The sequence below is a fragment of the Aquarana catesbeiana genome, linkage group LG04 (assembly GCF_042186555.1).
Source record: "Aquarana catesbeiana isolate 2022-GZ linkage group LG04, ASM4218655v1, whole genome shotgun sequence".
Lineage (NCBI taxonomy): Eukaryota > Metazoa > Chordata > Amphibia > Anura > Ranidae > Aquarana > Aquarana catesbeiana.
This window is the reverse complement of record NC_133327.1, coordinates 658,268,153-658,283,256: the sequence shown is the minus strand read 5'-3', so window position 1 is coordinate 658,283,256 and position 15,104 is coordinate 658,268,153. Positions and strand designations below refer to the sequence as shown.

The 15,104-nt window shown below is 42.0% G+C and overlaps 1 protein-coding gene across 2 annotated transcripts in view; it reads right to left on the bottom strand.

Moving 5' to 3' along the window:
* TTC7A (tetratricopeptide repeat domain 7A) overlaps positions 1 to 15,104 on the bottom strand; it is a 577,716-nt gene that overhangs the window by 385,327 nt on the left and 177,285 nt on the right. For both annotated transcript variants that reach the window (XM_073628505.1, XM_073628506.1), the window contains 2 exons: positions 10,289 to 10,449; positions 7,677 to 7,740 (listed from right to left, as the gene is read on the bottom strand). In XM_073628505.1, the coding sequence (XP_073484606.1) occupies positions 7,677 to 7,740; positions 10,289 to 10,449 (225 nt within the window). The remainder of the gene's footprint in view (positions 1 to 7,676; positions 7,741 to 10,288; positions 10,450 to 15,104) is intronic.

The following is a 15,104-nucleotide window of genomic DNA, read 5'->3' as shown; positions in this document are numbered from 1 at the left end:
ACATTTGGGGTGCCAAGGTTCGCCTTCACTGTCCTAGGCTCAGCGATGCATGTGGGGAGCGAGGGCTGGCCCGTGTACCCCGATCCAACAGATGAGTTACTGGAGCTCAAATTGCTGAAAAGTTCACGCTGGTTCTGATAGAAAGGTGTCCGGACACACAGAGCATCGCGCTTTGTTGTGTATGGGGCTGTGTAGCCACAGACTGGTCAGGGTGCCCATGCTGTCCACAGCCAAAAGGGCCTACAATGGGCATGTGAGCATCAGAACTAGACCACAGAGCAATGGAAGAAGGTGGTCTGGTCTGATGAATTCACATTTTCAGGTGGATGGTCAGGTGTGTGTCGCTTACCTAGGGAAGAGATGGCCACCAGGATGGGAAGAAGGCAAGCCGGTGGAGACAGATACCACAACATACCATCAGAGGTCTAGTGGAGTCCATGCCTCAATGGGTCAGGGCTGTTTTTGGTGGCATTAGGGGGACCTACTCAATATTAAGTGGGTGGTCATAATAATATGGTGGCTGGTTATATTCTTATGACTGATCTGTGTATAAACAGCCCTGTTTGCATTGTAGAGGCCTCACCTGTAGACTGAATACCAGCAAACTTCAGCCTTCACATTTATTTTACAGTGGTTGTGAACCCTTACATACTGTATACCCGGTGAATCGACTGGCCTCAGGTGATACACAGAGAAGAAACAAATCCTCCTGCATAAGTTGTACATGTTTATCTGCAGTCTGTTGTTCTCTTCATCCATTCAAAATCCAGAACCTATAAAGCTTGTCTGAGCGTTTAGAAAAAATGTGACTGAGAGCTGAAATCACACTCTGCAGAGCTCAGTGAGAAGAGCTATAAGAGCTGATTGGAGCACAGCACACAGGCACAGAGCTGAGGCTGTCAATTAACTGGAGGTACCACCCCCCCGTCACCTTTTTTCTTTTGGCGTCAGGAAAACTTGTGGGGTTGAATCAGGCTCAGTACTAAGTAGGAACACCGATCTCTCTTTTCCCCTAGTCAGTCCCATCCCCCTACAGTTAGAACACACCTAGGGAACACAGTTAACCCCTTGATCGCCCCCTAGTGTTAACCCCTTTCCTGCCAGTGACATTTATACAGTAATCAGTGCATTTTTATAGCACTGATCACTGTATAAATGTCACTGGTCCCAAAAATGTGTCAAAAGTGTCCAATTTGTCCGCCGCAATATCGCAGTCCCGATAAAAATCACTGATCATCCCCATTACTAGTAAAAAAAATAAATAATAAAAATGCCATAAATCTATCCCCTATTATGTAGACACTGTAACTTTTGCGCAAACCAATCAATATACGCTTATTGTGATTTTTTTTTTGCCAAAAATATAAAGAAGAATACACATCGGCCTAAACTGAGGAAAAATTTTTTTTTTTCTTAAATTGGGGATATTTATTATAGAAAAAAGTAAAATATAGTGTTTTTTTCAAAATTTAAAAAAACGCAGAGGTGATCAAATACCACCAAAAGAAAGCTTTATTTGTGGGAAAAAAGGACATCAATTTTATTTGGGTACAGCGTCGCACGACTGCGCAATTGTCAGTTAAAGCGATGCAGTGCCGAATCACAAAAAATGGCCTGGTCATGAAATGGGTAAATCCTTCCGGGGCTGAAGTGGTTAAAAAGGAACTGCAGTCTGCTCACATAATTTGTAACAAGTACATCTTTGCCATTCTGAAGCTTCCCTCCAACCACTTTGCATGTTATTTTATATATACTGGGATTCTGTACTTGCCAAATATGCTGCAGAAATCTCCCTCCAGTGAGTCTGGCTGCAGCCAATTTAACTGTGGACAGCTGAAGCTGCTGCCTGTTCACTTCCTGGATTTACACAGAGGCACACCTCCAGCTCTGCAGCTCTCATTGGCCCTCTTATTACTCATCCTCCCCTCCCTTCCTGGCAAACTCTCACGAGAGTGAGAGAGAGAGCTGTGGCTGGAGTGGTTGGAGGGAAGCTTCAGAATGGCAAAGATGTTTTTATTACAAATTATGTGAGCAGACTGCAGGTACTCTTTATCCAAAGTTACGAATTATCCGAAATAACGAATGCCGCATCTAAACGAATGGAACGTAACAAATTAATAACAATAAATAACAATAAAAACGTTTTATTATTCATTTGTTCGGATCCATTCGTTTAGATGCGGCATTCGTTATTTCGGATAATTCGTAACTTCAGATAAATTCGTATTCGTTACGTTCACTAACAGCCAAATTTGTAAGGAAATTCCAATATCTATGATTTAATAGTTATTTAGTTAGTTATTCTTTTGAATTTTCCGATTTTCTTTCTTATTTTCGAATTTACGAATTTACAAATTGCGATCATAACGAATGACCTGAAAAACGAAAAAAAAAAAACAACAAAAAAACGAATGAAACGAAAACAAACAAATTTTTCGGCAGTGTACATGTCTAATGGAAAGTTTAAAAAAATGACTGAAGGTCCGCTTTAAGATCTGAAATAGACACTTGCGATCCTAGAACTGATGGATGTTTTAAGGGTTTGAAGAAAGCTGCTCGAAGCTTGCCAAAAGCTCTTAAAATACTTTATAAATGCTTGCTGTGCACATTGCTCTGCAGTCTGGTGCTGACAAGCTGAGGCTCGTGTGAACGGGACCTAAATCTTTTTAACATTTCCAAGCTTATGTAATCAAGACATACATCAATTACCTTTACTGCATTTTATAGTGCCGGTAAAAATAATCTGCACGCTAAATCATATGAAAGAGCTTTTAATGTCATACATGGAAAAACGTAAAAGCCTCAGAAGCCCGTCAGAGCGTAATATCATTAAGATGGCGGGAATGTCGCAGGGAGAGACATTTTCCTACACACAGATGACTTCCTGTTACTAATTCAATTTTAATTCAGTTTTAGCACTTCCATTCATGTGCTTTTATGTGCATTAATACCCATTAACACCATTATACCCTCATCACCTTATATAAGAATGTATATCATATACAGTATCTCACAAAAGTAAGTACACCCCTCACATTTTTGTAAATATTTTATTCTATCTTTTCATGTGACAACACTGAAGAAATGACACTTTGCTACAATGTAAAGTAGTGAGTGTACAGCTTGTATATAGTGGATATAAAAAGTCTACACACCCCTGTTAAAATGTCAGGTTTCTGTGATGTAAAAAAAATGAGACAGATTTTATAAGGCAAATCATTTCAGAACTCTTTCCACCTTTAATGTGACCTATAAACTGTACAACTATGCAACTCTGGTTGCATAAGTATGCACACCCTTACACTAATAATTTGTTGAAGCACCTTTTGATTTTATTAAGGCACTCAGTCTTTTTGGGTATGAGTCGATCAGCCTGGCACATCTTGACTTGGCAATATTTGCCCACTCTTCTTTGCAAAAACACCCCAAATCTGTCAGATTTCGAGAGCATCTCCTGTGCACAGCCCTCTTCAGATCACCGCACAGATTTTCAATGGGATTCAGGTCTGGGCTCTGGCTGGGCCATTCCAAAACTTTAATCTTCTTCTGGTGAAGCCATTCCTTTGTTGATTTGGATGTATGCTTTGGGTCGTTATGCTGAAAGATGAAGTTCCTCTTCATGTTCAGCTTTCTAGCAGAAGCCTGAAGGTTTTGTGCCAAAATTGACTGGTATTTGGAACTGGTCATAATTCCCTCTACCTTGACTAAGGCCTGTGTTCCAGCAGAAAAAAACAGCCCCAAAGCATGATGCTGCCACCACCATGCTTCACGGTGGGTATGGTGTTCTTTTGGTGATGTGCAGTGCTGTTTTTAGCCAAATCCATATCATTTGGAATTATGGCCAAAAAGTTCAAACTTGGTTTCCTCAGACCATAACACATTTTCCCACATGCTTTTGGGAGACTTCAGATGTGTTATTACAAAATTTACCCGGGTTTGGATGTTTTTCTTCGTAAGAAAGGGCTTCCATCTTGCCACTCTACCCCATAGCCCAGACATATAAAGAATACGGGAGATTGTTGTCACATGTACCACACAGACAGTACTTGCCAGATATTCCTGCAGCTCCTTTAATGTTGCTGTAGGCCTCTTGGCAGCTTCCCTGACCAGTTTTCTTCTCATCTTTTCATCAATTTTGGAGTGATGTCCAGTTCTTGGTAATGTCACTGTTGTGCCATATTTTCTCCACTTGTTGATGACTGTCTTCACTGTGTGCCATTGTATATCTAATGCCTTGGTAATTCTTTTGTACCCTTCTCCTGACTGATACATTTTAACAATGAGATCCCTCTGAGGATTTGGAAGCTCTCTGCTGACCATGGCTTTTGCTGTAAGATGCAACTAAGAAAATGTCAGGAAAGACCTACTAGAGCAGCTGAACTTTATTTGGGGTTAATCAGAGGCACTTTAAATGATGACAGGTGTGTACTGACTTCTATTTAACATTTATTCTGAAAACCACTACATCCCTAGTTAATAGAGGGTGTGCACACTTATGCAACCACATTATTTTATTTTTTTATTTTTACTTCCCCCCTAAAAGATTTCAGCTTGTTTTTCAATAGAGTTGGACAGTTTATAAGTCACATTAAGGGTGGAACATTTTTTGAAATGATTTATCCTTGTTTCATTCTTTTACATCACAGAAACCTGACATTTTAACAGGGGTGTGTAGACTTTTTATATCCACTGTAAACTTGCTGTCCCCTCAAAATAACTCAATACACAGCCATTAATGTCTAAACCGCTGGCAACAAAAGTGAGTACACCCCTAAGTGAAAATGTCCAAATTGGACCCAAAGTGTCAATATTTTGTGTGGCCACCATTATTTTCCAGCACTGCCTTAACTCTCTTGGGCATGGAGTTCACCAGAGCGTCACAGGTTGACACTGGAGTCCTCTTCTACTCCTTCATGATGACATCACAGAGCTGGTGGATGTTAGAGACCTTGCGCTCCTCCACCTTCCATTTGAGGATGCCCCACAGATGATCAATAGGGTTTAGGTCTGGAGACATGCTTGGCCAGTCCATCACCTTTACCCTCAGCTTCTTTAGCAAGGCAGTGGTCATCTTGGAGGTGTGTTTGGGGTCGTTATCATGTTGGAATACTGCCCTGCGGCCCAGTCTCTGAAAGGAGGGGATCATGCTCTGCTTCAGTATGTCACAGTACATGTTGGCATTGATGGTTCCCTCAATGAACTGTAGCTCCTCAGTGCCGGCAGCACTCATGCAGCCCCAGACCATGACACTCCCACCACCATGCTTGACTGTAGGCAAGACACACTTGTCTTTGTACTCCTCACCTGGTTTCATAAGTTTATCTTGGTCTCATCAGACCACAGGACATGGTTCCAGTAATCCATGTCTTCAGCAAACTGTTTGTGGGCTTTCTTGTGAATCCTCTTTAGAAGAGGCTTCCTTTTGGGATGACAGCCACGCAGACCAATTTGATGCAGTGTGCGGCGTATGGTCTGAGCACTGACAGGCTGACCCCCTACCCCTTCAACTACTGCAACAATGCTGGCAGCACTCATACGTCTATTTCCCAAAGACAACCTCTGGATATGACGCTGAGCATGTGCGCTCAACTTCTTTGGTCGACCATGGCGAGGCCTGTTCTGAGTGGAACCTGTCCTGTTAAACCTCTGTGTGGTCTTGGCGACCGTGCTGCAGCTCAGTTTCAGGGTCTTGACAATCTTCTTATAACCTAGGCCATCTTTATGTAGAGCAACAATTCTTTTTTTTCAGATCCTCAGAGATTTCTTCGCCATGAGGTGCCATGTTAAACTTCCAGTGACCAGTATGAGAGAGTGAGAGCGATAACACCAAATTTAACACACCTGCTCCCCATTCACACCTGAGACCTTGTAACACTAACGAGTCACATGACACAGGGTAGGGAAAATGGCTAATTGGGCCCAATTTGGACATTTTCACTTAGGGGTGTACTTACTTTTGTTACCAGCGGTTTAGACATTAATGGCTGTGTGTTGAGTTATTTTGAGGGGACAGCAAATTTGCACTGTTATACAAGCTGTACACTCACTACTTTACATTGTAGCAAAGTGTCATTTATTCAGTGTTGTCATATGAAAAGATATAATAAAATAGTTACAAAAATGTGAGGGGTCTAATCACTTTTGTGAGATACTGTATAATCTCAAGAAAAATGCACCCAGAACAGGTCAATGTGTCACATACAGAAATATGTCATCTGCAAAACATTTTATTCATAAAGTGAACCTGTCATGACACAAACATGGAGATTGCTGTTGCTGACAACTCCTTCATAAAATGCTAGTTTCCTGGGTGTCATGTAAGACTTATGAATAATGAACCAATGACAAAATAAGATTATCCATAAGGCAACCTAGTCAAGAGTCTAGGGCAGTGTTTCTCAACTAGTCCTCAAGGCGCCCCAACAGGTCATGTTTTCAGGATTTCCCTCAGATGAAAAGACTGTGGTAATTACTAAGGCAGGGAAACTGATCAAATCACCTGTGCAAAATAATGGGTAGCCTGAAAACATGACCTGTTGGGGCACCTTGAGGACTGGAGTTGAGAAACACTGATCTAGGGCCCAGTTGATGTCTATGGGGCCCCAGCTATAATTTTCATGCTCTTACAAAATTAATCAAAGCTGTGTAGGTGTTTGTCAACTCACAAGAAAGGATTTACTGATAGGAAGTTGTGGGGCAATTAACTAAAACTGGAACACTCAAAATCTTGTGCAGCTGTGCATGGTCGCCAATTAGTTTCTAACTTCAGGTTTTTTAATTAAGTTTGACAATATACCCTGGAAGCTGATTGGTTTCTGTTCTGCCTCCAGCAGTTTTCCCTGCAATATCAAATTTGACCACAAGATGGAGCCAGTGGTAAATTTACAGTTTTGCAGATACTAGAAACTGTTTAGCTTTAACAAAAGGTCCCGTCAGTCTTCAGTCTAAGGCAGTGGTCTCCAAACTGTAGCCCAAGGCCCAGATGCGGCCCTTTGCCTGCTTTTATCCGGCCCTTGGGGTACTATTTCATCCACTTATACCAACAATAAGGCATAATTCTCCCCCACTAATGCCAATGAAGGGGCACAATTTCTTCGAATGACACCAATGATGGGGCACAAATTCTCCCAATGACACCAATTATGAGGTACAATTCCTCCCAATGATACCAATGATGGGACACCAATTCTCCCAATGACACCAACAATGGGGTACAATTCCTCCCAATGACACCAACGATGGGGTACAATTCCTCCCAATGACACTAATGATGGGGCACAGTTTCTCCCAATGACACCAATAATGGGGCACAATTACTTCTACTGAAACAAACGATGAGGCATTATTTTTTCCCACTGACATCAAGACATTTTCTACTCCCAATGGTCACAGTTCACCCCCCCCCAAAAGCCTGAAGGATGGTCCTTTGTTTATGAAGTTTGGAGACCCCTGGTCTAAGGAAAAGAAACAGGTGGATCCTGGGAGGTCAGACTCTATCAGAGCACATGTTGGACTAAAGGAATGACAAGTTGAGTGTTCATAAAGAATACCTGAGAGACTGGAGAATCTCTGAAATAAGCACCCACATACAGTACATATCTGTCCACTCTGTAAAAAAAAAAACATATTCTTTCCAAAACATTAATAATAGTGGAAGTCGTGACTTGATAGCTTACCATTGATTCGCTGATTAGCAGCAACAGTAGAGCTTCCTCGATATTATCCTGAGGGCAGAACAGGCTACAAATACACAAGGTGAAGAATTAGGTTATACTGCAGCTCCATACAAGTGTGACATTGACAGACCAGTAACGGAAAACAAGCCATGCATGATTCATGTGCCACCTAATACCGTCACTGGGGCTCCTCATCATACCGATCAAGACACATCTGTATTATTTGCTGTGATCCTCCTCAAAAGTGCCTCATGCGACATGTAAATATACACTACATTGTCAAAAGTATTGGGACACCTGCCTTTACACGCACATGAACTTTAATGACATCCCAGTCCGTTCAATATTGAGTTGGCCCACCCTTTGCAGCTATAACAGCTTCAACTCTTCTGGGAAGGTTGCCCACAAGGTTTAGGAGTGTGTCTATGGGAATGTTTGACCATTCTTCCAGAAGCGCATTTGTGACGTCAGGCACTGATGTGGACAAGAAGGCCTTGCTGGCAGTTGCCACTCTAATTCCAGCTGTGTGCTGGAGCTCCCTTCCCTGTCACCTTTTTTCTTGTGGCGTCAGGGACACTTGTCAGAAGTGATTCGTGTTGATAGTAGAGGAACAAAGCAGCAGACAGAAATGACTAGTATCTTCTGCAATTTCTTAATTTCTATGTGAACCTGTCATCCAAACTGCCACGGCTACTGCACTGCAGAAATTCACACCAACTGGTCTTTTAAGTTCCGGTTATCACTGCAACTTCCCACAGGCAATCATTCCACCACTTGAGTGCTACCTATTACTTTAAGGCCCCATGCATGCTGGGCATTTGGCCCTGGTGTATGGGGCTCTGGTGTATAGCTGTGAGTGGAGGGCACAGGTGCCCATCCAGCCCTGCTGCATGTAGCCTTTCAAACTCTATAACAAGATGACAGCTGCTGTGGCTGGATGCTGCACCTAGCGGTATGAACCTTTAAGGCAGTATGCACTCAGGGACAAATGCTGGAAAACACTGTCTTCTTTTATTCTAGGTATTCATCCCCAGGTTCATACTGCCTTAAATATTCAGGGCATGTCAGGAGAGTAGCCGGAGGAGAGTTGCTCATAGACCTGGCACAGTGGGCAATCTCCAATATGACCACGTCCGTTTGCACAGAAATGTGCGTACAGGTATTGGAGGCGAACATACGAATGCACATTTGCCATGGCTCATGCAAGGCACGACAGATCCTGGCACCCTCTGGCCTTTAAAAGAGTGACTGTGGCACATTGACATTGTTGACCTGGTCTTCAGCCTTCTGCTTTCTGTTTCCTTTTTTTGCTTCTGATTACCTGTTACCGTCCCGGCTTGCCCTTGGATAACTTGTGTCTCTCTCTCGACCCTCACCTCGGATTGCCCACGGATCTTCTCTTGTCTCCTGTCCTGTGTATGACCTCGGCTTGCCTGACTACGTCTCTGATCTCCTGTCTGCTGACCACTAGCTCACTGACCTTTGCATCTGCCCCTGACTAATGCCCCGTACACACGGTCGGATTTTCCGATGGAAAATGTGTGATAGGACCTTGTTGTCGGAAATTCCGACCGTGTGTAGGCCCCATCACACATTTTCCATCGGATGTTCCGACACACAAAGTTTGAGAGCAGGATATAAAATTTTCCAACAACAAAATCCGTTGTTGGAAATTCCGATCGTGTGTACACAAATCCGAAGGACAAAGTGCCACGCATGCTCAGAATAAATAAAGAGATGAAAGCTATTGGCCACTGCCCCGTTTATAGTCCCGACGTACGTGTTTTACGTCACCGCGTTCAGAACGATCGGATTTTCCGACAACTTTGTGTGGCCGTGTGTATGCAAGACAAGTTTGAGCCAACATCCGTCGGAAAAAATCCTAGGATTTTGTTGTCGGAATGTCCGAACAAAGTCCGACCGTGTGTACGGGGCATAAGCCTTCTGCTTTGCCCTGTCTGCTGTGATCAGCTTTGGTGCCTACCAGCTTCAGGACGAGGTAAGTGACAGGGCACCTGTGCTCACAGCTAAACACCAGAGCCCTATGCACTGGGACTAAACACCCAGTGTGCGTGGGGTCTAAAGCGGTAGGCCATCTAATAAGGAATGAGTCACTGTTGATAAGTCAATGAGCTGTGTATACAATGGCCTTTTTTCATCAAAGAAGCAAACTGAGAGCCTTTAAAAGATGAAAAGAAGACTAAATCTTCACTAGCTGGCTCAAAAGCAAAATATTAATATGCTTTCTTTTTTTTTTTTTTACTCAAAAATATATTATGAGGGGAGGGGTCTTCAAAAAGTTTCTGCACTTTTATATTTTCGTTGGAAACAGTGGGGGCGGGAGTAGCAGTATTTGGTCGTGTCTGAGACTGTCATGTGACCAGTCTGTCTGGCAAGCTGGCTGACCTTGCAGTTTAGAAAAAGTAATGCATTTTGTTTTTGAAATTCTTAATAAAAAAAGTTTAAAATAAAGTGCAGAAACTTTTTGAAGAAACCTTATAAAAAAAAAAAAAAAAAAGTAAAAAAAATCTTCATACAAGAATGCTAATCATTTTTTTTTTTTTTTTTGTTAGGGTGTGCGTTATGTAATATATAGAGGAAGAAATCCTTACTGATCTCCTGAGTGAATTTGCGGTTTTTGCCTGATGATGTGGTAAGGGAGCGAGCTGTCTTCTCTCTTCATGAGTTCAGGTGGAGGACTTTTCATTGGAGACCAATAGCAATTCTCACTTAAGGAATGGAGCAAGATTTCAGCAAGCTGCCGACATGCCATCTGGCAAAAAAAATGACAGAAAAAAAATAAATACATAGAATCAGGGAAACAAATGTAATAAACTGCGCATAAAATTCAGTGATCCTGGAATAATCCCCATGGGTATTGTCTGCGTTTTAAACAAATGATCATGTTAAAAGATTGTCTTTTCTAAAACTCTAACCAACACTAAGCCCCCAGTAATAGCTGGGATAATATAAAAATAAATCCCCTTTAGCATCAATAAGTAAATGAAACCAAATACTGTGGTCATAGATAATGTTTAATAGCGATCCTGCCCAACAAACACCAAAATGACAACGATAAACACAACGACATGTTATACAGCAAGTGAAATAATTATTGAACATGTCACCATTTTTCAGGAGTAAATATATTTGTAAAGATGCTCTTGACATGAAATTTTCACCACATGTCGGTAACAACCCATGCAATCCAAACAAATACGGTAAGTTCAGAAATGAAGTTATGTGTAATAAATTGGAATGACACAGGGAAAAAGTATTGAACACGCTAATTGAAATGTATTTAATACTTCGTACAAAATCCTTTGCTAGTAATGACAACTTCAAGACGCCTCCTGTATGGAGAAACCAGTCGCATGCATTCCTCAGGTGTGATTTTGGCCCATTCTTCCACACAGTCTTCACATCTTGAAGGTTCTGTGGGCCTCTTCTATGAACTCTGATCTTTAGTTCTTTCCATAGATTTTCTATTGGATTCAGGTCAGGTGATTGGCTGGGCCATTCTAGCAGCTTTATTTTCTTTATTTAAAACCAATTGAGGGTTTCCTTGGCTTTGTGTAGGGATCATTGTCTTGCTGAAATGTCCTCCCTCGTTTCATCTTCATCCTCCTGGTAGATGGCAGATTTTTATCAAGAATGTCTTGGTACATTTTTCCATTCATCCTTCAATGACATGAAGTTTTCCAGTATTGTATGCTAAAAAACAGCCCCACACAAACTTCACTTGGTATGGGGGGTGTTTTTGGGGTGATGTGCCGTGCCATTTGACCTCCAAACATGGTGTGTATTATGGCATCCAAAGAGTTCAATTTTGGTCTCGTCTGACTAGACTATATTCTCCCAGTATTTCACAGGCTTGTCTAATGCTGCGTACACACAGCCGGACTTCCTGACAGAAAAAGTCCGATGGAAGCTTTTGGTCGGACATTCCGACCGTGTGTATGCCCCATGGGACTTTTTCTGTCGGCATTTCCAACGGACTCAGATATAGAACATGCTCTAAATCTTTCCAGCGGAAATGCCGACGGAGTTTAGCCCATTGGCAAGTCCGCTCGTGTGTACGCGGCATAAATGTTGTGCAGCAAACTTTAAAAACGCTTCAAAATGCATCTTTCTTCAGCAATGGAGTCTTGTACGGAGAGCGTGCACACAGGCCATGGTGAATGAGTGCATTACTTATTGTTTTCTTTTAAACAAATATACCTGCTAAGTCCAGGTCTTTCTGAAGCTCTCCACAAGTGGTCCTTGGCTCTTGGACATCTCTTCTGATAATTCTTTTTACTCCCCTGTCAGAAATCTTGCGAGGAGCTCCTGGACATGGCCGGTTTATGGTGAAATGATGTTCTTTCCACTTCTGGATTATGGCCCCAACGGTGCTCACTGGAACATTCAGAAGTTTAGAAATCCTTCTGCAACCAATGCCATCAGTATGTTTTGCAACAATAAGGTTGAAAAGGTCTTGAAAGAGCTCTTTGCTTTTATCCATCATGAGATGTTTCTTCTGTGATACCTTTTTATAGGCCATCAGTTGAGACTGAATAAGCTGATATTAATTTGCACTGACAAGGGGCAGGATAGCTTTCTAATTACTGATATTACTGATTTCAGCTGGTGTTTTGGCTTTCCATGCCTTTTTTCACCTCCCTTTCTTTATGTGTTCAATATGTGTTTTTCCCTGTATAATTCCATTTTATTACACAAAACTTAAAGTGATTGTAAAGGCGGAAGGTTTATTATCTTAATGCAATCTATGCATTAAGATAAAAAGCCTTCTGTTGAGCACCCCCCCTAATACTTACCTGAGGTCTCTCTAAATCCAGCAATGTTGCAGGAGTGTCTCGGCTGATTGGGACTCCCCTCCTCATTGGGGAGACAGCAGCGCGACGCCATTGGCTCCCACTGCTATCAATCAAAGTCAGCCAGCAAATGACAAGAGGAAGGGGGCTGGCCGGGGCACACAGGGAGCTGTGGCTCGGCTCGAGTGCCCCCATAGCAAGCTGCTTGCTGTGGGGGCACTCAACAGGAGGGAGGGGTCAGGAGCACCGAAGAGGGACCCGAGAAGAGGAGGATCTGGGCTGCTCTGTGGAAAACCACTGCACAGGGCAGGTAAGTAAAGTTATAGCGTCTACAAACTACGGGATAGATTTAGGGACTTTTCTTAATTAATTTTTACTGGTAATGATGGTGATCTACAATTTTTAGCGGGACTGCAATGTTGCGGCAGACAAATCTGACCCTAAGTGACACTTTTTGGGGACCAGTGACACCAATACAGTGATCAGTGCTAAAAAAAATGCACCGATACCTGTATAAATGACACTGGCAGGGAAGGGGTTAACACTAGGGGGCGATCAAGGGGTTAAATGTGTTCCCTGGGAGGTGTCTCTAACTGTGTGGGGAGGGGATTCACCGGAGGAAGAGAGAGATCGTGATTCCTCCCTGACAGATCAGCGGTGTGCTTTGTTTACACGCCGTGTCTCTTCTGAACGATAGGTTGGTCGCGGCAGCCACCTGATTAGCTCCTGCTGTGTCGAATCACAGCAGGAGCGGCACCCCCCCCTAAACCGCGTGCACAAAACCACATACAAGTACATGACTTTGCGCACCCGGGCCGCCCCCTGCTGCAGTAAATGTACGTGGGGCAGTGTGGAAGTGGTTAATGTCAATAGCAACTTTAATAAGACATTTACCTAGAAAAATGGTGACGTGTTCAATAGTTATTTTACCCGCTGTATGTTCATCGGGTATAAAGGGTCATAACTTTCATTGATAGATTTCGCTATATATGCAATTTGAGCTTTTACTGAGCTCTGAATAGGTCAAACATTTTCAGCAAAGCAGCTAAAAAGAACCTGGTGAACAGATCGAAAAGTATGGTAGCTTAGTGGTCAATCCTCTGGCAGAAGATAGGTAAAACTTCATATGCAACATTTCACATACAAAAAGTGTTTACTCTTGAAAAAAATAAAAATAATATACATAGAAAACTGGAGAGTGCAACATTTTGTGCAGTTATGCATAGAAATCAATCAGCTTCCATTTTTTTTTGTAAAAGCTTAAGGCTTGGTTCACACTGCTGCGACATGGAATCTGACTTGTGAGACCCCAAGTCGCATGACATGTCAAATGTAATGTTTCCCTATGACAGCCGTCTAAACTGATACTACACAAGTCGCTCCGACTTTGGAAAAGGTTCCTGCACTACTTTGGCATCCAAAATGGCATCCAAATTGGAAGGCAGTCACTGGGCAAAGTCGCATGTAAAGTCGTACGGCTATTCCGTCGCAGCAATGTGAACCGAGCATAATTAAACAAGCTGAAGTTTGAAACTGATTGGCTACCATGCACAGCTACACCAGATTTTGCACTCTCTATTTTTGGTAAATCACCCCCTATATATTCTGTGCATGTAACCGTTGCACTGTTAGGAGGTAAGGTTGAGCTAGAGTTGTGTGGATAGGATTGGTTACTGTACATAGTCAGGTTGAAAAAAGACACAAGTCCATCTAGTTCAACCAATAAAAAGGGGAAAACAAAAAAAACAAACAAAAACATTTGGTGTATGATTCAATTTACTCTAGAAGGGGAAAAAGATCCTTTCTGAGCCCCCAAGAGGCAACCGGATTTTCCCTGGATCAACTTTACATAGGTTAGTATCCTATATAAATGTTATATCCAGTTATATTATGTGTATCTAGGCAAGAATCCAGGCCTTTTTTTTCATCTTTGGAAGGATTGATGGATCTACTGAGATAAAAAAAAAAAAAGGAGTGACAGGTTGATGAAAGGGAGGCTAAAAATTCTCATTTATCTACAGAGGTTGGGAATAACTAATTCAATTCCTGTCTTCTACTGGCCAAAATGTAATGGTGATGTTTAACCGCTTCAGCCCTGGAAGGATTTACCCCCTTCCTGACCAGAGCACCTTTTGCGATTCGGCTTTGCATTGCTTTAACTGACAATTGCGCGGTCGTGCGACGTTGTACCCAAACAAAACTGACGTCCTTTTTTTCCCACAAATAGAGCTTTCTTTTGTTGGTATTTTATCGCCTCTGCGGTTTTTATTTTTTGCACTATAAAGAAAAAAAAAAAGAGCGAAAAGTTTGAAAAAAAAGCAATATTTTTTTACTTTTTGCTATAATAAATATCCCCCAAAAATATATAAAAAAAAAAATTTTTTTTCCTCAGTTTAGGCCGATATGTATTCTTCTACATATTTTTGGTAAAAAGAAATCACAATAAGTGTATATTGATTGGTTTGCGCAAAATTTATAGCGTCTACAAAATAGGGGATAGATTTATAGCATTTTTATTATTATTTTTTTTTTATTATTAGTAATGGCGGCGAGCTGCGATTTTTATCGGGACTGCGACATTATGGTGGACACATCAGACATTTTTTACACTATT